At 45.0% G+C, this 21,938-nt stretch overlaps 1 protein-coding gene across 1 annotated transcript in view; it reads left to right on the top strand.

The window, feature by feature from the left end:
* The window catches only part of PKD2L1 (polycystin 2 like 1, transient receptor potential cation channel), a 71,556-nt gene that overhangs the window by 46,731 nt on the left and 2,887 nt on the right, over nt 1-21,938 (top strand). The window contains exons 8-14 of the mRNA XM_063133203.1: nt 555-736; nt 8,810-8,930; nt 9,946-10,044; nt 12,326-12,447; nt 12,645-12,762; nt 13,427-13,563; nt 18,739-18,877. Coding sequence (XP_062989273.1) covers nt 555-736; nt 8,810-8,930; nt 9,946-10,044; nt 12,326-12,447; nt 12,645-12,762; nt 13,427-13,563; nt 18,739-18,877 — 918 coding nt within the window. The remainder of the gene's footprint in view (nt 1-554; nt 737-8,809; nt 8,931-9,945; nt 10,045-12,325; nt 12,448-12,644; nt 12,763-13,426; nt 13,564-18,738; nt 18,878-21,938) is intronic.

The following is a 21,938-nucleotide window of genomic DNA, read 5'->3' as shown; positions in this document are numbered from 1 at the left end:
CTAGACACCTGAAAATGAAAGTTATAGGGCTGCCCCCCCTTTTTTCTACCTTGGGTCATACCCTCAAGGGGCTTTAGGAGTGCACCATGGCAGGGGCTGTGCCTAGGGGTGCCAGTGGGCATGGCTTTACTCAGATGGGGTGGGCACAACATGCCCAACTCTGATAGCTGTGTTGCTTTGCTTGAAGGTTTCACTGTATTCCAACCTGTGTGAGGCTGGCATGTTTGCTAACAATAATAATACAGTCCATAGCCAGGTTGGATCTCAGAAGAATAAAAGGTAGAGAAACCCTGGTACTTTTCCTTCCTGGGAACTACCATGCAGACTTGTGCAGCCCACACTGGCCCCTCAACTCCTCTGACCTGTAGAATGGTTGGAGACCAGCATGCATCTAATCCCTACAATGAGCTAATGTTCATCAACTGAGATAAAGGCTACAGCTGCCAAATGTTTGTTCTCAGCAAGTGAGTTAGGCCTGCTAAGAGATAGGATTATTACTTTGCAACCCTTAACTTGCACCTATCTTTTCTCCCACCCACCCCACCCCATTCTAGATATTCAAATACATTAGCTTTAACAAAACGATGACACAGCTCTCCTCCACATTAGCCCGCTGTGCCAAGGACATCCTTGGCTTTGCCATCATGTTCTTCATTGTCTTCTTTGCCTACGCACAACTGGGATACCTTCTTTTTGGAACCCAAGTGGAAAACTTCAGCACCTTTGTTAAATGCATGTGAGTGGACCTCCTCCTCCTCCTCCTCCTCCTCCTCTTTTTTCTCCCTCTCTAAGTTCTTGGTCATATGTCATCCACAAGGGTTGATGAGCACAGCATTGTCTGGGGCCACACACCTGCTTCTACTACAGCGAGAGCTTCATTGTGTAGACATTTCATTTATTCCATTTCTATACTGCCCAATAGCCAGCGCTCTCAGGGCAGTTTACAAAGATTAAAAACTTTTAAAAATACAATATTGTGCATAATATAAAAACTGTTTAGCTACAAACATATTAACAGATAGCAGATACACATGACCTGATTTTAAAAAAAAAAACACTTATAATATGCTGCCAGATCCCTGGGTATAGAAGAAGGTCTTAACCTGGTGCCAAAAAGAAAACAATGTTGGCATCAGGTGGACCTCACTGTGGAATTCTTTCCATAATTGGGGGGCTGCCACTGAGAAGGCCCCCTTCTTTCTTGCCACTTTCTGAGCGTCCCTCCCTTAGACAATGAGTGTTCACACCAGGAGAGGTTCACGCCAGGAGAGGCGCTCTATTAGGTGTTGCAGTCCCATGCTGTGTAAGGCTTGACAGGTCAAAACCAGCATCTTGAACTGGACTTGGGAACATACAGGCAGTCAGAACATAAAGGGAAGTGGACCAGAATTGGTGTTATAGGTTCAAACCTTTTTATCCCTGTTATCAATCTGGCCACCACATTTTGCACAAACTGCAGCTTCCGAACCACTTTCAGGGTCAGCCCCATGGAAAGTGCATTCCAGTACTCTATCTTTAAGGTTACCAGAGCATAGCCACAGAAGTCAGGTTATCCCTGTCCAAATAGGGGCATAGCTGGGCCACCAACCAAAGTGGAAGGCCACCAGAGCCTCAAGGGGCAAAGATGGCTCCAAGAGAACACCTGAGCTACGAACCTACTTCTTCAGGGGGAGTGCAACACCATCTGGAGCACCTTCCATCCAGTCAGAAGAGCCACCCACTAGAAGCATCTCCATCTTGTCTGGATTGAGTTTCAATTTATTAGTCCTCATCCAGTCCATTTTCGCAGCAAAGTGCTCAGCAGCTGTGATGAATGTAGGTTTGGTGAATGAGTTGGACAGGAGGATGGACTAGATGACCTTCATGGTTATTTACACCTCAGTGGTTCTGTGTGAATCTTGTTACATTGAATCCCAATCAACAGAACTGTTGGTTAGAGGTGATAATGAAAATAGCCAAGACACATCTGGGGAACTCACACTTCTTTACAAATAAAACTACAGAAAATATTTTTTATTTATTTATTACATTTATATACCACCCCATAGCTGAAGCTCTCTGGGCAGTTTACAAAAGTTAAAAACAGTGAACATTTAAAAAGTATATGATAACAATAATGGCTTCGTATGCGGAGAGTGACAGTTGAATCCATACTGTAGGATCAATAAATGCCTTCATCCTTATGAAGGATGGATTTGCCAGCTGAGTAGGGCAGCATTCAACAACAAATCCTTACCTATATAAATATGTTTTGTTTAAACATATGTAAAATGCTAAAACATAAAAATAAATCAAAAGTACATAACAAGTTTAAATTAGGGCAGCTGAAAAGAAACATAAAATCAAGATAGATGATAGATAGATGATAGATAGATAGATAGATAGATAGATAGATAGATAGATAGATAAGCATACAAGCTTGGAGTCTAAAAGGCCTGAGCAAATAAAAAGGACTTCACCTGGTGCTAAAAACACACACATTGTGTGTGACAAGGAGGCCTCCTTGGGGGAAGTGTTCCAGAGAGACAGGCTGCCACAACCGAAAAGCCCTTTTCACTGGTTCCCACCCAGCTCATTGCGGGGGGGAGGGGGCAAGGACACCTGGAGAAGGGCTACTGAGGTTGACCTTAGTATCTAAGCAGGGTCATGTGGAAGAAGGTTGCTCTTAATATCCTGAGGTCCCAAACCATTTAGGACTATGAAATCAGTACCTTAAGGTGAGCCCTGAAATGGACCAGCAACCACTTCAATAAAGGGGTCTGGAAACAAAGTCCTATGAAGAGAGACTGAAAGAACTGGGCATGTTTAGCCTGGAGAAGAGAAGATTGAGGGGAGACATGATAGCACTCTTCAGATACTTAAAAGGTTGTCACACAGAGCAGGGCCAGGATCTCTTCTCGATCCTCTCAGAGTGCGGGATATGGAAAAATGGGCTCAAGTTACAGGAAGCCAGATTCTGGCTGGACATCAGGAAAAACGTCGTGACTGTTACAGCAGTACAACAATGGAACCAATTGCTTAGGGAGGTTGTGGGCTCTCCTACACTAGAGGCCTTCAAGAGACAGCTGGACAACCATCTGTCAGGGATGCTTTAGGGTGGATTCCTGCATTGAGCAGGGGGTTGGACTCAATGGCCTTGTAGGCCCCTTCCAACTCTACTATTCTATGATTCTATGAAAGTTGTTTTAAGACTGGTAAGATGTAATCCGTGTGCCTACGCCCAGTTAGAAATCTAGCTGCTGCATTTAGTGCTAATTGTTAGGGACGACAAACCTTCCTTCCTCCCCTCCCCCCCCTCCCCCCCCCCCACCAGCCTGTTCCTCCAAGGCAAAAGCTTAACTTGGAGGCCAGGCAAGTGACAGTACAGCGGCTCCTTGGATAGGGAGAGAGTTGGAACTCTTCACCTGGAAGAGTTGGACTTAGGCTTCAACTCCACCGTTGCCAGCCATTGCCATTTCTTGCTAGGGATAGCATCTCCATCAGATTGAGATTGAGCTTCTGTTTATTGACCTTCATATAATCTATTTCTGATCTCAGATACTTGCTTAACACCTTCTATGCAAGTAACCACACATTGTTTCTCATGGGATTCCTTAATGCAGATTTCACCCGAATTAGTCAAAAAGGAAAAACAGAGCTGGGTGTCATTAGTGTACTGTTAATATTGTACACCAAATTCCTGTATGATGTAATACAGTGATTCCCTTTAGAAACACACTCCTGTTCACCACCCTAGTATCTAATGATGAAAAGTGATGCATATATATTTAAAATAATTGAATACATAATAAGAGTGCAATCTTAAGCATGTTTAGACCGAAAAAGTCCTACAACTCCCAGCATTCCTAGCCAGCCATGCTGGGAGTTGTAGGACTTTTTCTGTCTTGACATGCATAGGTTCCCCCCCCCACACACCAAAAAATATATGTGTTGAACAGCACAGGGAACATGACAGAGCCATAGTGAGCACTGTAGCATAATTGCCATGGGCACAGTAATAGCCCTAGAGTATCAACTTCTGGAAGTGGGCTTCCAAGTAATAGAAAAACCACTGGAGCAATAGTGCTCCACTCTGCACATTGGGCAATTCATCCAGAACAGTGCTGTGGACAAAGTTGTTGAAAGTCACTAAGAGATCGAGGATAATTATCATCAGTTTATTTGTATGCCTCTTTTCCATGATAAAACGATGCTCAAACAACATCAGTAAATTTACACAATAGAATACAACATTTTCAAATAATTAACAATTACAAATCATAACAAGCTTTAAATAATCATACACATAAAGCATATCACGTTGATAAATATACGCTACGATTAAACAATCCAATACTAATTATGCTAAGGTCAAACAAAGGAGAAATAAAAAAATCCAAACATCAGACTTAACCATGTGGCAACAACCTTTGTAGCTGCAGTCAGTCATTCAGGGCCCTCCCAGGCGACAGGGAATAAGCTAGGAAAGCAGAAACCAAGCCTTGCAGACTCACAGATAGATGTTCTCTAAGCAGTGTTGCACTCCCCCTGTCCTTCTCTTGGCATACATCTCAAGAACCATTCCCTACACACATACACACTAAAATGTTATATAGTGGGACAGTGCTACAAAGTTCCTACTCCAGGTTTGCTGGAGCCCTGAATAGGAGTGTTCCTGTAAGGCCTGGGAATACATTGCTTGATTTGGTTGATGGTAGGGATGGATGAGTAGCAAGCTACTTCCCCCCCCCCCCGCAAAAAAAATGGGGCCCTTAAGCAGCTAAACTGAAAATCAACCCCCACCCCATGTAGGGTCCAGTTGCGTTGCTCTAAGACACACACACACCCAGTTCTCCCTTTCCAGGTGATTCCTTTCTCTCCCTGCTCCCCTCACTCAAAGGCCAGTTTCTTCCTTACACCCAACCCATTCCCAGGCTACCACCCCCATCCCGCATCGCATGGGCAAAAGCTTACCTTGACGCAGGGAATGTGAGAGCAGAACCAGGGTGGGCCACTTCCTGTCCCAGAGCTCCTTGCAAAAATCAACCTATTCACCTATGCAAATGCCTCTAACTCTATTCCTTCTGACACTCCTTCACCCGCTCTAATAGTGAACTCGTCTGGCTGGCTGCCTACTAGTTTGGAAACAAAATACAACCACCTGAAAATTGTTGGCGTTTATGTTTTGTTTGGTAAAGTTCAGCTGCGTAACTTCAGCGTGCAATTGGTGTAAGGCAAGACACACGCACACACACTACTTCTAGTTAAAAAATCTAGCATTGTTAAGAGCTTGTAGCTCGTGGAAAAACGAAAGTGGTTTCAGAGAGAGTTGAGTGCAGCCATTATGGTTGCCTGCTTCAGACAAAGGCTGTAGCTAGACCAAAGGTTTAACCCAGGATCATCCCAGGTTCATCCCTGCCTGAGCGCTGAATGCCCTGTGTGGCACTTAGATGAACATGTTTGACTCCAGGACAATCCTGGGATAAACCTTATGTCTAGCTATGGCCAAAGAGGAAATGAATTAACGGAGAAGGAGGAGGAAGGAAGTGAAGCCTAAGAATTGGAGTCTACAACATCAACAAGTTGTTACAAGAAGAAACTGGTGGTGGAAGAAACAGGTTCCCTTTCTGGCTATCGCACGCGCACGCACACACACACACACACACGGTTCAAATGACATCACAAGTATGGTTGCTTCACTCCAACAAAAGTAAGGCAGCAGTTTCTACACACTTTGGGGGCTACCCAGGTATGCCACGTTGGTTTGTAAACAAAAAGAAAGAGACATTAAAAACAAAACCAACATATGACCCAAAAAGGACAGTTTTTGCACTGTGGGGAAAGGGGAAGAAAATGGGAGGGGGATAATTGACCTTCTTGACCCCCTAAATGTTTAAAGCAGGGATGCAGAGAATTGCCCCCCACCAGGCTCCCTGCAGCCTGGATGATGTCAGTGGGCAGAGGTCACCCCCCTATAACCATTTTTGCCTTTCTCACACCATGGAGAAAGGGACCTGGCTGGTACTGGGCGGTGCCGGCTGCGTCCCCTGCTGTCTTACAGTATCCTAGAGGGAGGGAATAGGGTTAGACTGATATTTGTGGGTTTATACTGTTGTTCCTACTGTAACCCTGTGTGGTATAGCCCTCTGGTGAAATGGCAGCATCTCAGCCCTTTTTGACTTTGATGGGCCACTGCATGGCGATTTTGAGGGGACAAAGTGAAAGGAGAGCGTCGATGGGTCATTTGAGGGTTACTGCCCTCTCAAACAGGCCATGCTCAGGAATCAGAAAAGAGAAGGGTCCGGTGGAGGCTGAGAAAAAGACCAGCCTCTTTTTGCCCCCTTTCCCTGTTATTTTTTTTTTAAATCCTAGTTCTTGTTTATAAATTGCTCAGTAGTTTCCCTCACCTCTTTTAAGGGAATAGGGGTGAATGAAAGGTTTAATGTAAGACTCTAAACTATAAAATAGAGGGAAGGGAATCCAACAGTGATATCCGCCACTCATGCAGATTATGGCCAGATCTACACCAAGCAGGATATGATGGTTTGAAAACGTTTCGGGAAACTGCATCTGGCGCTCTGTGTCCTGGGCCCCAGCAGTTGTTACTCCTGTTAGAAACCATTCTAAAGCAGTAGTGAAGCTCCTGCCTAAATCTTAAGACTTGTCTCAACCTGTGCAGTCCAGGACTCTGTAGTAGCTGTACAGGGCTTCAGTCCCTGCCAGTTGGTTGTAGAGCTATTGACTGGTGGTAACTGGCTAGAAGGGCCGCTGCTGCTGCTGCTACTCTCTTACCTGGGGCTTGTCTTGACGAAGGGTTTGCCCCGGGGTGAATTCGCAGTAGCGGCAGGTCATCTTCGGAGCTGTGGTGGAGGCATACTGCAGCCGATGGTGACCCCTGATTGGTCACCATCAGCTGGACAGGGACTGGACAAGCACTCCTCCAGCATGGCGGCAGAAGGACGCCATGCCAGAGAAGTGCATGAACGTTTAAAGAAAGGGGAGAATAAGACATTTTAAAAATAAATGTGGGGACATGTGGAGGGGCCGTGCCACCCATCGAATGATGCCTCTGCACCTCTCTGGCATGGCAGAAGGACGCCACACCAGAGAGGCACATAACCCCCCCAAAAGTCTTGAAAAAATCTTGAAAAGGGGGGGCGCGGAGGCACCTCATCGCCCATGCAATGACATGTGGTGGTGCACGGGCCCGGTGCAGTGGCCACAGTGGCTCCTTCTTGCAAACCCCGGACTTGCACTCCTTGCTGTGTGGATAACGGAAAGGAGCACAAATGTGGCAGGTCAAGGTAGTGATGTGCCGCCATCAAGACACGGCCCATGACTGAAGAAAGATGGTTGCACCCAAAAACACCCATGAAGAAGCCCCCTGGCCCTGTCTCTGCTTCTTCACAGTTCCTTCAGAAACTTCCTTTACAATCTCTGCCTCTCTCCTTCTCCCTCATCACAGTCTCCTTAGCATCTCTCCTCACAATCTCCTCACAATCTTTCACCACTTTTTCACTCTCCCCTCACAGTCTCCCTTCAATGGCTCATCAGGTAAAAATGGAGTTGAGAGGCTGGCATTCCGCCCAAGGGCTGCACTGCACAGGGTTACACTTCTAATTCTGAACGTAGTGGTCTAATGCCTATCAGTGTGACAGTGAAATGGTGCCATCCATGGACAAGGTAACAGAGGGAGGGATGGAAAGCAAACCACTTCCCTTTCCCACTCTCCAGAAACACTCCCCACACACACACACAATATACACTAATGAAGTGCTCAGGGTAGGGTAGCATGGCCATGTGTCCTACCTTACTAGACAATCCTGGCCCAACTATAAAATCAGACATGGGTGGTGAGGGGGTCTAAATTTACCTTAATATACAAGTTTGTCTGAGGACTTTTACAGTTTTATATTTCGTCTTTTTACACTTTTAAACTGAAGCTGTGCCTTTATTGTTTGCTCCATAGCAGCCCAGCTGCAATGTGCATTGAACATTGGGTGGCAAAAGTTGGTAGCAGTGACCCTTTGTGAAAACATACTGCTGTTCCCAGGGAAATTGTTTGGGGAAATGATGGTGCCTCAGGCACACAGCAAAGCTGGATCTTAGTTTTTAAAGTGCAAAAAGAAAGTGGATTTCCCCCCAAAAGCCCTTAGGCCACCTTGCATATTATTTGTATGAAGGAAAAAACATCCCAAAGTCATTTGACTTTTTTCTCTCTCCTGAAAGTATTTTCAGTAGGCCAAAGCTCTGGTGTCTGGACACACTCAACCAGCTTTTTCGTTGTATAGTGCATGGTATTCTATTTCTATATAAATGGCAGTAATTGATACTAGATTTGCATCTATAAATATAAATTATTAACATTTTGTGCAAATTTGTGTCCTCTTCTTTGGTGACATTCATGTTACCACCCTAGGTTTGAATCTGTCTGTTAGCCCTAAACCTGAGTGTTGCACAGCAAGAGGAAGGTGAGAAAGGAAAAAAATGCCCTTTTTCATTTCCCTCATTAGAAATCTCCCTCTCCCCAGGAAATCCAGAATTTTTGTTCCATGCCCCACTTGTCTGAAGCTCAGCAAGGGAAGGTTTTGAGATAGCAGGGCATAAGGGATGTTCTCCAAGCCTAAATAGCAAAGCCCTTCAAGGTTCCTGTCTCAGGCTGGCTCAAAGCCTGACCAGAAGTACTCTTCCTTTTTAAGGAAGCTAGGTATACATGGGGTGCAGGGGTGGAATTGTGGTGGGACCCCAGTTGTTTATCCTTGCTCATCCGCTTGAAAGTTTTTCTCTGTGCTATAAGCTGACCTCATTCCCTTTCCTTTCCACTGTCCAGCTTCACGCAATTTCGAATCATCCTTGGGGACTTTGACTACAATGCTATCGACAATGCCAACAGGGTCTTGGGGCCTATATATTTTGTCACCTATGTGTTCTTTGTCTTCTTTGTGCTATTGGTAAGTTGCTGGTGTGTTTGTGTGCCTCCCATTTACAGAGATTGCTTGAATTAGTTTCTACCTAAAGTTTCAAAGAAACAACAGGAAAATTTGGATCGCGGACTGTATCAGGATAAGAGAGGCCAGACCTCCATCAGTAGCCAGACTTACTTTCCTCTAGTGCTAGGTGGCTGACATTACCTTACTTAATTAATTCCCTGTATTATTACTTTGTTTACATTCAGCAACTCCTGATTGGCTAAGGATATCAGGGATGCTTCCAGACAGAGGGCTCCTAGTACTATAAATTAGAAGGCCCTGTGCAGGTATTCCATCTTTCTTCTTTAACAGATTTTCAGTGGTAAAGAAAAAAAACAGAAGAAGCTGTGGAAAAAGATGGGAAGGTTACAAGTGGGTGGCAGCGTTGTCTGGACTCCCTGCAAGATTGTGTGAATGCGGCAGGGCAGTGGCATGATAAGAGCCTCATCTGGAAGCACTCCGTCTCCATGCTTGGCCCCTTGACGTTGCACTAGCTGTAGAAGTTGTCGCATTTTATCTGAGGCACCAACAGCAACCTCGATCATGTATTCCTTGTGTCAGGTACAAAATCAGGCAGTTATGAAACAGTAAATGGAATGGAGGGACAAGGCAGCTAAGAGTAGTTCCACTTCTGCTTCTTTTGGCTTCTGCATGCACAGGGGGCTGTGGTAGGGTCCCCATCCTTTTCTGAACCCTGGCTCTGGCAGACTCTGGGAGTTGTGGACAAACAGTAGGGAGGGCTATTACCCTAAGAGGCATCTGGATGGCCACTGTTGGGACAGACTGCTGAACTAGATGGGGCTTCAGTCTCCTCCCACTGCAGCCTTACCTTGTACTTAACTTAATTAGTTGACCACCTATATGAGGTCAAGATTAACTGAGACAGTTCTGTTTCCTAATGAAAGAAAATAATGTAACAAAATGGTGCTCCTTCACTCTTATTGACTCAACAACAAGAGTGCTTAGTCTATTTGATCCTGTGTTTTCCTTTCAACAGAATATGTTCCTGGCTATTATCAACGACACCTATTCTGAAGTCAAAGAGGAGCTTTCAAACCAGAAGAACGAATTGCAGCTATCAGACATCCTGAAACAGGTTCTTTTATTCTTTATTTTATTCCTGTACTGTGGATTAAGTTTGGCAGTGTTGCACGTTGAGTGAATGCTTGTCATAACGCTCACGGAAAATGATAGTTAATATGGAGAGGGGAAGTTGAGCTTTTGTGTGAAGATCCTGATAGAGGAAAATGGAGCCTGGATTAAGAAGATCGGTTGCTATGGAGTAGGGACGGGCAACCTCCACACCACCGCACCTATGGCTTGGAAATCAGGCTGGGAAATAGTTTGATTATTTCCAAGCCAATCTGAATCTGTTTTACCAGTGCTCTGCTTAAGAATATCACCGGCGCTCTGCCTAAGAACAGCCCCACTTCACTGGGCCAGCAGTTATCTGAATTCAGCAGCTTGATAGATTGGCTACACTTTGTAATGTCCTGACCAACCCACTGGCTTCTTCCACCTAAACCCTCAAGCAGGAACCACCTTCTCTGTTACGCACTGGGTTTCGCCGCCATCAGGACCTTTAAGGCTCATGCCCAAACCTTTACTCAATCCTCTCTCTGCGAAGACACACAGACTTTACTCTATAACCTTGTAACACTCTGTTTATTACCTCCCTCTTAGGTAGCCAAGAGCAGAAGGCTTCGGATTTTACAAACAAAGAAAGCTTTATTATTTGCAATAATAAGTTGTTGAATAATAAACAAGTAACTCTTAACGTCTCTGTCAGTACAGGTTCTCTCTGGGGATGTTGCAGGTGCCCGACTGAGTCCGGGTGCTGGCCCTCCCCAAACCCGGCGTGGCAAGCCACTGCCCTCCCACTGAGCTGTGCAAACAGCTGGGACTTACTGAATCCCATCTGCACATACGCAGCAGCCACCATCCTCCATTTTCATATCTAATGTGGCACACGTTGGGGGCCGTAAAGGGACATTTCCACGGCATTTGAGGCCTTTACAGCCACTGCTGTGTTCAACATTAGATATACAAAAATCTAGAGTCCCATCTTGCGTTAAAATGGCGACTTGCATGGAGGAACGATGCAAGTCGGTGCTCCAGGGTCTTGCGAGGGCAGGCTGTAACAACGGCTCCTGGAGCACCCACACAACACGAACTCAGATGACTCAATCCGTTGCTAGTTCTCTCATGCATAATACTCCACAAACACTCTCTCAAACAATCCTTGCACAATCACCACAAACTTTCTCTCTCTCAGTTCTCAATCTAAAACCTTAACTCTGATCTAAACCCAACCTCAAGTCATCTCGTCTTATCCCTGTCTCTAACTCTATCTGTGTTCCAAATTATCTTGTTTCATATCCCTGTCTCTGGTCGAAACTATCATACTTTAATTATTATTATTATTATTTATTTATTTATTTATTTATTTATATAGCACCATCAATGTACATGGTGCTGTACAGAGTAAAACAGTAAATAGCAAGACCCTGCCGCATAGGCTTACATTCTAATAAAATCATAATAAAACAATAAGGATAAAACAATTCACACAGGCACAGCACCTGGTTTATACAACACACACGCACACACACACACACACACACTTTCCCTCGCCTTTTCATTCTCCCAACCAATCAGCTCACAAATGCAAATCCACCATTCTCACCCTAGAGATATTTACCAAACCATAGATCTACAACAGGAACACAGTTAAACTACCTAAGAGGGAGGTAATAAACAGAGTGTTACAAGGTTATAGAGTAAAGTTTGAGTTAAACATAAACTCAATATGGACAGACATGTAACGTCACATCTAGTGCCTGTTATCTTTTCAGTAGCAGACAAAGGCCTTTCTTTTCTCTCAGGGTTATTATGGCTTGTTTATTGATTCCTGTGTTGTTTATTGCTTTGCATTATATTGTATTTTATTCTTTTAAATATTTGTATTGTATTTTATATTTTTAACTGTGCTTTAAAATGGCATTTTAGGGTTTTTTTACTGGTTGTAATCCACCCAGAGAACATTAGTTACTGGGCAGATTAGAAATGTACTACATAAATAAACGGTAACTGATTTATCTGAAGGGATCCATGATGGACTGATGCCATAATGACATTCAGCAAGCAAGGTATTTACAGCTTGTGTGAAGCATCTGAGCCCAGGCAACATTCAGCCTCCTCAGACACGGACTGTGGAGAGAGCTGGAAGTTGTACGTCGCCTATTAAGGCTATAGTTTTTTATTCTGATGTTATTGTTGCCATTTTACAGTCAGTAAATGCTGTTGTCATTCATCTGTCTTTTCCACAGCAGTGTGAGATGGCTAGGCTTAGCTTTTCTTTGCATCTTTTACTCCAGGGCTATAACAGGACACTGATGAAACTGAAGCTGAAAAAAGACCGGATCTCTGATGTGCAGAAAGCTTTGCAGAAAGGAACCAAGGAGCTAGAATTTGAGGATTTTAAGAATAGCTTGAGAAAGTAAGTGCTTCAGAGATCGCAGCTTCCTCAAATGTCCATCATTCTCCTGACTGGGATCTGCCATCAAGCATTTTTTAATACTGGAGTTTCTCACATACCTTACAAAAGATTCCCAGGCCATTTTGCCAAGTCTTTCATATAGCATCTAGAGGCCCTGTGTTAATGCTTCTCCCTTTCTCTCTCTCTTCCTTCCTTAGGCTTGGTCACGCTGAGCATGAGATCTCAGCAGCCTTTGCAAAGTTTGATAAAGATGGCAACCAGATACTTGATGAAGAGGAGCAGAAGAAAATGCGAAATGACCTGGAGGAGAAGAGAGTAAGGCTGAAGGGGAAGAGATCTAGCCAACACACACTGGTTATGTTCCCAGACTTTGACATGTGTGGAGTCCATATTGCAAGGACAGAATTAGGCAGTACTTTGCAGGTGGTGGAAGGGGGACCCTTTTGCCAGTTCTGCCTGAAGACTGGTGCTTCTTGTTGTACGGACAGTGAGGGTGAAGAAACAATGGGCAAAGGCATCAGCTTCAGGCTGCGGGTGAGATGTGGGTGGAGGAGCAACAGCCTGCTGGTGCTTGGAGGTGAAATTCACTGAAGGCATCGCAAGGCTGGGGAGAACTAGGGAACGCAAGAGGCACTGGGTGATTGGGGCAACTGTGGAAAGCCCTAGCAAAGTGGAGCTCTATGGTGGCACCAGAAATTACAAGGCCAGGAGGCCTGGTTGAGAAGGTTTCACTAGTCCCAGGAGTCTCTGCATCCAATTGAAGGATCTGTGGTGCAAATGTAACGGTTGGCTAGAGCACTAAATTGGCCAAGATCGGGCCTGCAAAACAGAAAGGTGTCTCTCCCGGCAATTCTCCCAATGAAGAAAAATTAACGTAGAAACAAGCTACATTGTCTTGTGACTGTGATATTGAGCTTTAAAAAGCCATTATGGTAAAATTTTAATAGAACAAAATAACTGCTCATATTTCATCTCCCAGGTTGCTCTGAATGCAGAAATTGAAAACCTGGGGAAATCCTTTAGTGGAAACCGTTTGGAAGACACTCTTGCCTTTGCAGATGCAAAGAACAACCAACCTGACAAAAGTAGCTTGGTGTCCGAAGAAGAATTCCAAATGTGTGTATTGTTATTTTATTTTATTTTATTAATAATCAAACGCATATTAAAATACACATACAATATACATCCTGAAACATGTACATAGGGTATAGATGATCTTGAGCACTTTGACGGGAGGGGAAAGTGCTCAAGATCACCTAGTTAGCTGAGTGCTCCCCCCCCCCCCCGCAATGTAAAGTTACTGCTGGAGTTGGCAGCTGAAGTCAAGCGGCTCAAGAGCCCGGCTCACGTCTTGCTTCTGTCCCAGGGTGTAAAAGGGCCAGCCTCACCACCATCCCCCTTGTGCTCATTCTAGGGAACACCCACCATGTGATAAACCCCCTTCTCTTCCGTTGTCACTACTTGCATCATATCCTAGTATTTTGGGAAGTTCTTGTGCATAGGTACTCATAGAATAGGCCTGAAAACCATAAACTGGACAAGAGGTGGGGCTCTCCGTTCGCCCTCCGCTGCCCGCCCTCTTCGTTCTCCTCCGCAGTGTCATTGGGATGGAGTCCTGCTCTGGGAAGGTTTGTGACCAAAAAGGCTGAGGGTTGGCATCTCCTCCTTGCTGGGTTGGGGGGTGGCGGTAGCACAACATTTCAAAGCCTTGGAGGGCAAAGGTCCTCAGAGCACTGAAAACAGCTGACAAAGCCAGCACCTCCTCTCCCCATCCCACCCCACCCAGTGACAGGCCCGTGAGGACAGTCTGACATCATCAATGTGATCTACAGGATTTGCTCCCTAATTTAGAATTGGCCAGTAAATCATTCCTCTTCTACATTCTCCTCCCCCTCTTTCTTTTGCCTAATCAGCTCATGCTTTCTTCTACCAAAAGCTTTGGGTCAATAGAGATGCTGCTGCAACCCACAATCCTCTATTTCTGATCATGTGGTCCTCCCATTTTGTACACTTGTGATTTGTCCAGTTCTGAATCCAATAAAAGTACGGAGAACCCCAAAAATAAAAAAATAAAAAAGAAAGAAAAAAGATCACCTAGGGGGGATCCGCAGGTCGCTCCCAGAGCGCTTCTTTGCGATCCCAGTGCACCCCGAAAACGATAGTCTGACTTCCCTGTAAAAGAAATGAGGAAGAGCCGTCCATGCTGCCGTCACCGACGACAACAAGGAGAGCTCTCCCCTGGCGAGGAGAACTCGGCAAAAGAAGGAAGGGTGGAGAGCTTCTTCCGCTCTTCACCCCTTCTTTTGCCGAGCTCTCCTCGCCGGAGGAGAGCTCTCCTTGTCATCGGCAGCGGCATGGACGGCTCTTCCTCGTTTCTTTTACAGGGAAGTCAGACTATCGTTTTTGGGGTGCACTGGGATCGCATAGAAGCGCTCTGGGAGCGACGTGCGGATCCCCCCCTAGTTAGCTGAGTGCTCCCCACCCCCGATTTTAAGTCTCACCCTGGTCCTCAGGGATGTCCCCCTTCTGATGCACCTGAGAGCCAGTGTGGTATAGTGGTTAAAGTATTGGACTGGGAGTTGGGAGATCCTGGGTTTCTAGTCCCCATGGAAACCCACTGGGTAACTTTGGGCCAAACACAGACTCTTAGCCCAACCTACCTCACAGGGCTGTTATTGTGAGGATAAAGTGGAGAGGAGGATATGTACGCCACCTTGGATTTCTTGGAGGAAAATTATTATTATTATTGTTGTTGTTGTTGTTGTTGTTGCAATAATAATAATAAAAAATAAATTTATATATTTTAGTTTGTGTGCAACTGGCTTAGCAAAAGTGGATCTCTAATCCTCTAACTAACATGTTTTATTCAATATTTGTCACCCAGAGTTTTATATGCATGAGTATTTCTAGCATATGTGCCCATGTGTGATCACATCACCAACAGTTGGAAGATAAAGTTTAGCCACCTTTTAACATAAGTAATTGTTTAAAACTTCAAACAAACAAACCTTAGTTCCTGCGGATTTAAAAAATAACACTGAACAATGGATGGGTTGAGACTGGACGGTCTTTGAATTGGTCACATGTGAAATTGGTCACATATACAAATTGAATTCAAACCATTAACTGGGTTCATACAGCATGACAATCCATTGTGGGTGACAAACCGTGGTAGGTGTCAACCTAAACCCAGAACGATTCCCAAAGAGTGGCTTGTGCATGGGCAACAACCCACCCAACAATCAATGATGATGATGATGAAAGAACTATTATTATGAATAATAGAATTATTAATTATTTATTATTATTAATAATTATTATTATGAAAGAACTGGGCATGTTTAGCCTGGAGAAGAGAAGATGGAGGGGAGACATGAGAGCACTCTTCAAATACTTAAAAGGTTGTCACACAGAGGAGGGCCAGGATCTCTTCTCGATCCTCCCAGAGTGCAGGACACAGAATAAAGGCTCAAGTTAAAGGAAGCCAGATTCCAGCTGGACATCAGGAAAAGCTTCCTGACTGTTAGAGCAGTACGACAATGGAACCAGTGACCTAGGGAGGTTGTGGGTTCTCCCACACTAGAGGCCTTCAAGAGGCAGCTGGACAACCATCTGTCAGGGATGCTTTCGGGTGGATTCCTGCATTGAGCAGGGGGTGGGACTAGATGGCCTTGTAGACCCCTTCCAACTCTGCTATTCTATTATTATTATTATTATTATTATTTCTTACCCGCCTCTCCATTTTGATCGAGGCGGGGAACAACAGTAAACGGTAAAATACATAAAACTGAATTAAGACATAATATACGTTGTTAAAACTTCCTAAAAAACATCCTAAAAACGTTTTAAAAACATCTTAAAATTCCACATCTTAAAATTCCACTGTCGGAAGAGATCAGTCTTTATAGCTTTCTTGAATGCTAGCAGACTGTTAAGTTGACGAGTCTCCTCCGGCAGGCCATTCCATGGCTTGTTCTTGGGGTTGTTGTATCCATGATGTCATCTAAATCCCGTACTGCCAACCATTGCGGGGGGTGGGCATTGGGCGGCGAGCCTTCCAGTAAGAATGGCAGAAACCCCTGCTGCTCTTCGGGATTGCTGCTGAGCTGCTTCAAAAGCCCCCTTGCCAGTGACAGACTCTCAGATTCTGTCCAGACAACACTTTGGAGGGGCTATTACTGGCTTCCCCTGGCTCCTGCCAAGTCCCCTGGTTCCCACTTTGATTGCAATCCCAGTCAAGATTGGAGTTTTTGTTTTTTTTGTTTTTAAGAAATCCTTTCTTTTATTCTCGTAAAACAGGACTGATTCCCCCTCCCCCCCCTTATTTTTCCAGCCCTGGGGAATGTGTGAAAATGTTCCCCCCTCCCAAGGCCAGGGCCAGACTATTTTGCGCCCTAGGCAAGGTGAGCTACTTTCACCCCACCCCACCCCCCAAAAATACCATCTTTGATTTTTAAGAACATATGTTTCCTGGAAAAAATAAGAAACACAAAACTTGAAACTGCTAAATTTATTTTAAAGTGCAAGAAATATGTCATGCCAATTATAGCAAACAAATTGGAAAGAAATATCTATGGGTCTAAAATGCATTATTTAGCAGGAATATCACCTCCAAATCATCCCCCCCCAACTCACTCACACACACACACACACACAGCATCACTCACTCCAAACAAACACATGAATGAACACATGCATTCACTCAAAGACCCCATGCACCCTCTCTCTCTCTCTCTCTCACTCTTCTGGGCGCGTTCTGGAAGTCCGAACGTGGAACTGCCCCACCCCCACCCCAGCGTCCCTGGCTTCGCTTCAGCTGGGCGGGTGTGAGGCGCCATCTCGCCCGCCCAGGCCCAGCTGAATCCTTGGGCCAGGCCGGCTCACAGCCAATGCGTGTGAGTGCTGCACTGTGCCCGGTGCCCCTTAGCTTGGCGCTCTAGGTGGCCGCCTGAGTGGCCTCTATGGTAGCACCGGCCCTGCCCCCTCCCCACCCTTAAAAAAAGGTGCACAACTCCAAATGTCAAAAATATACAGGCTTGCCTTGTCTAAAGCCTTGTACGTTCGAGCTGTCAAACATACAAAACTTTATTAAGTAGGTGACCTTGAACGCTTTTTCGCCTTGACAGGTGGAGAAAAGTAGATGTAGTTACTGTGACAGGAAGCGAAAGAAAAGGGCTGCCCCTTTTCTACGAAAAGGAGTTGCTGGAGAGTGAGGCAAGTGGGGATTCTTCGCAAGGCACTCCCAAGGGTCCAGCCAACACCAAACACCCTGGGGTTCATCTTAGTAAGGGGGTGATTGACATCCCATTTCCCACTTGTCAAAAACTGTCAAACCAGCCTATGTACAGCCTAGTCTTGTCAGTTACTTTGTATGTTTGACAGCTCAAACATACAAAGCTCCAGACAAGTCAAACTTCTTTTTGACCATCGGATTTGTGCACTTGAGCAACTCTGAAATGTGATTTTAAAATAATTAAAAAGGGGAGGGGACGTTTGCTCACAATTCCCTGGGCTGGAAAAATATGGGGAAAAGTGTTGCACCAATAAAAGAAAGGGGGGAATTCCAAAAGCAACCAAGGTCATGATCAGAGCGAGGACAGGGGACTCCACAGCAGACAAGATGCCAAATTCCCCTGGGATGCCGGGTGGAGTCGAATGGAGTACTGAGGGGGAGAACAACAAACATTTAGTCAGAGAAAAGACCTACAACTCCCAGCATGTCCCAGCAATATCTCTGTCTCATCATGCATAGGATTGCACCTTTAGGGTGTTAGTCCTACTTAGAGTAGAACCATTGAATGATCAGGGGTCTGGAAACAAAGCCCTATGAGGAGAGACTGAAAGAACTGGGCATGTTTAGCCTGGAGAAGAGAAGACTGAGGAGAGACATGAGAGCACTCTTCAAATACTTCAAAGGTTGTCACAAAGAGGAGGGCCAGGATCTCTTCTCGATCCTCCCGGAGTGCAGGACATGGAATAACAGGCTCAAGTTAAAGGAAGCCAGATTCCAGCTGGACATCAGGAAAAACTTCCTGACTGTTAGAGCAGTACGACAATGGAATCAGTTCCCTAGGGAGGTTGTGGACTCTCCCACACTTGAGGCCTCCAAGAGGCAGGGGGTTGGACTCGATGGCCTTGTAGGCCCCTTCCAACTCTGCTATTCTATGATTCTATGATTCTATGAAATGAGTGGGACTCAACCCTTCCATACACCAGCAGAGAGGCTGAGCCAAGGGACTCCCTGCGTCTACCAGATGGTCGTGGTAACCCTGCGCCTACTTCCTTCCACAGACTCCTGCGACGGGTGCTGCAGTTGGAGTATTCCATTGGCAGCATCATATCCAAGACGGAAGCCTTAGTGGTTAAGCTGGAGGGCTTGGAGAGAAGCAACCTAAAGAACAAAGATTCAGCATTGGAGGTATTTAAGCAGGTACTAGATGGCCATCTGTCAAGGACACTGTAGTTGCATTCTGCACTGCAGATAATTTTTATTCATTTATTTATTTATCACATTTCATTTCTTTATTTACAGTCAACAGACCAATATAAAACAAGAAGATACACCATTATATAAAGCAGTACAAAGTAGGGATAAGGAAAAAAGAGGGAGTGTTACAAAACCACTAAGGACACTAGATTGTTATTTTATGGTTTTTGAAAAGGGAACAGAATTGGGTTATTGGGGCCTAGCATAGTGAAAAAGGGAGATGTATAGATAATAAAATTGCTAATCTGTGGATTTAAGCATAATCAGACAACCATAAGAGATCTGGTGCGGACGGCCCAATTCAGGAATTTGGCCACCTGCTCAGTGGTAGATTTACTGGAGCCCTGAAGTAAACTAATCAGCCGAAGCTCTCTGAGTGGTTCACAAAAACGCATTGCAATACTGCATTGAGTAGGGAGTTAGACTAGACTACCTTCAATGTCTCCAACTCTATGCCAAAAAATAAATTCTGAAAAGCGTCCAACTGCACAAAAATATTATAAAAACCCTTATTCACCATGGTTCAAGCCATGATTTAAGGTGTCTTCTGAACCGGGCCAATGAGTGACAAAAAGGGAGGGAGGCAAACCAATACAATAGAAAATTACTATATAACAATGTGCAAATTAAGCAAAGATGACTAAGTGCTACACAATGTAATTGAACAGGCGCACACATACACAAACACACGTGATAGATATTCAGCAGGTACAAGTCGTCGTCATGCCACACACACATAGCAGAGATATAGGAAGGTGCAGAGTCCGTCTATCTATCCCAGTATTGTTGACACTGAATTGCTGTGGCTCCCCGGGGTCTCAGGACAGACTCTTCCCTAGCCCTGCCTGGGGATGCCTGGGATTGAGCCTGGAATTTCCTGCATGCAGGACAGCTGCTCTACCACCGAGCTATGGTCCCTCCTAAGTTGACCTGTGGAACTCACCCTTTGAAAGTAGCAGTGGCCAAGTAGCAAACGTGACTTGAAACAAGTGGGGAAACACTCTGGGGGCCTGATCCAGGGAAATCTAGCAGCTATTTTGATAGAATTATAAAGCTTACAGGAAGAGGTCTCAAACCCAGAACAAACTGAAATGACACAAATACTACAGTGGAGAGGAGTTCTTCCAAGAGTTCCATCCAATGAGCGTTTTATTGCACGCTCGTTACTGGGCACTCATAGATTTTCTCAGGACCCTCTCATGACATCATCTGCCTCCTTCACACCTCATACCCCTTCTAGCCTTCTTCGCCCCACAACACAACACCCCAGTAAGTCCAACTTATTTTTTGAGATAGAACTTGCTGCTATCTCCTGTGTGCAGGAGAAGCAGTGTGTTCAAAACAGCCCACTGAATGGGCCACCTGCACGTTGTTTACTTCCTCTTTCAAAAGAGGAAGTAATGAGGGACAAACACGTGGGCAGAGTAGTGATGGTAAGCAAACGTGATTTTTCCCCATGTGATGACACTGTTAGGTACAGAATGGGCCACCCAGCCCAATATCCAGCCTCTACCAGTGGCCAAATGGAGATTTTATTTTATTTTATTTTAATTTATTTATTTATTTATTACATTTATATACCACCGAAGCTCTCTGGGCGGTTTACAAAAGAGATGTGCTTGAACGTTCTACAGACTTTTACCATTACCATTTACTCCTATTATCTGTCAGTTTAAAATATTAAGAACTGGCCAAGTTTTAGATAAATGCATCAAGCATCTTAGTTTTTCATCCACCCAATTCAACAGGGAGTGATGTAAATGCAGAAACACGGCTTCCATGTGCACTCTGGTGTATCAGGAGCTGTCTGTGCAAGGGTTCTGTCTGTGTGCATGCATGGTTCCTTGTGCTGGATGATTGAACTCTCATCATATATTTGAGGTTGCATGCACAGTTCCCAGTCCATTGTTGGAAACCCAGTATCTCACCCACATGCTGAATGAGGCATTTAGAACTATTCAGCACCCTTTTTGCATATACGTTTCATCTGTGTCATTTCCTGTCCTTCTGGATTTCCAGCCTATTTCTGCGAGCTCTGTGATTTCTATCAAAATACTTGGAATTGCCAGGGTGTCACATTCTCCCTATGTCCAGATGATTTGTTTGGGGGCAAATGAGGGCAAGCTCTTTGGGACCTCACATTTCCCTTTGGAGTGGTGTTTTAAGGGGTAAACAGGTTGCTCCCTTTAGAAGGCTAGCCCATTGCAACAACACACACACACACACACACACACACACACACACACACACACACACACACACGCGTTTGATCAGTTGCTGCCCTAGAAGCATGGTAGCACTGAAAGAAAAGCTGTTGCCGTTGGTCTTGATAAAGTGTCCATCACAACTACCTCATAGCACACCATTACATCTCTTCCCATTTGAGCTCTGAACAAAAGAAAGACTGACAGGTTCTGATGAGGGACTATACATACATGAGCACACACACACACATACACACACACTAATCAAGATTAAAAATGCAATCAATTGACCTAATGATCTAAAACTGCAGTAGAAATGGCAGTAGACAAAACACCTCAAAGTTACTCACCATTTTTAAAAGCCTAGGCAATTAAAAACAAGGGCAGGATCTATATTACAGCTTTATAACATTTTATAATGGCTTTGACAACTGTTGGGGCCCAGGACACATTCCATACACCATTTTCAAACTGTTTTCAAAGTGTTCTATCTTGCTTGGTGTAGACCTGGCCAAGGTATTGGCCTAGTGCAGTGGTTCCCAAAGTGGGCAGTACTGCCCCCTTGGGAGCGGTGGGATTGCACAGGGGGCGTTAAGAGGCAAGGGGGTGGCAGGGGGGCGCTAAGAGGCAAAGGGGCGGCAGGTGGGCGCTTGAGGTGGTCTTTTCTGTACCAGGAGTTTTGGTTACAGAAGGAAATTTCTGATCGCTATCCTGCACTATGGAGAGTGGTTCAGAAGCTCCTGGTTGCATTTCCAACATCATATTTGGTGGGATGTGGTTTTAGTGTGGTCGGCCAACTT

This window comes from Elgaria multicarinata, chromosome 8 (genome assembly GCF_023053635.1).
Source record: "Elgaria multicarinata webbii isolate HBS135686 ecotype San Diego chromosome 8, rElgMul1.1.pri, whole genome shotgun sequence".
In the NCBI taxonomy this organism is placed as follows: domain Eukaryota; kingdom Metazoa; phylum Chordata; class Lepidosauria; order Squamata; family Anguidae; genus Elgaria; species Elgaria multicarinata.
This window is presented reverse-complemented; position numbering and strand designations above follow the sequence as displayed.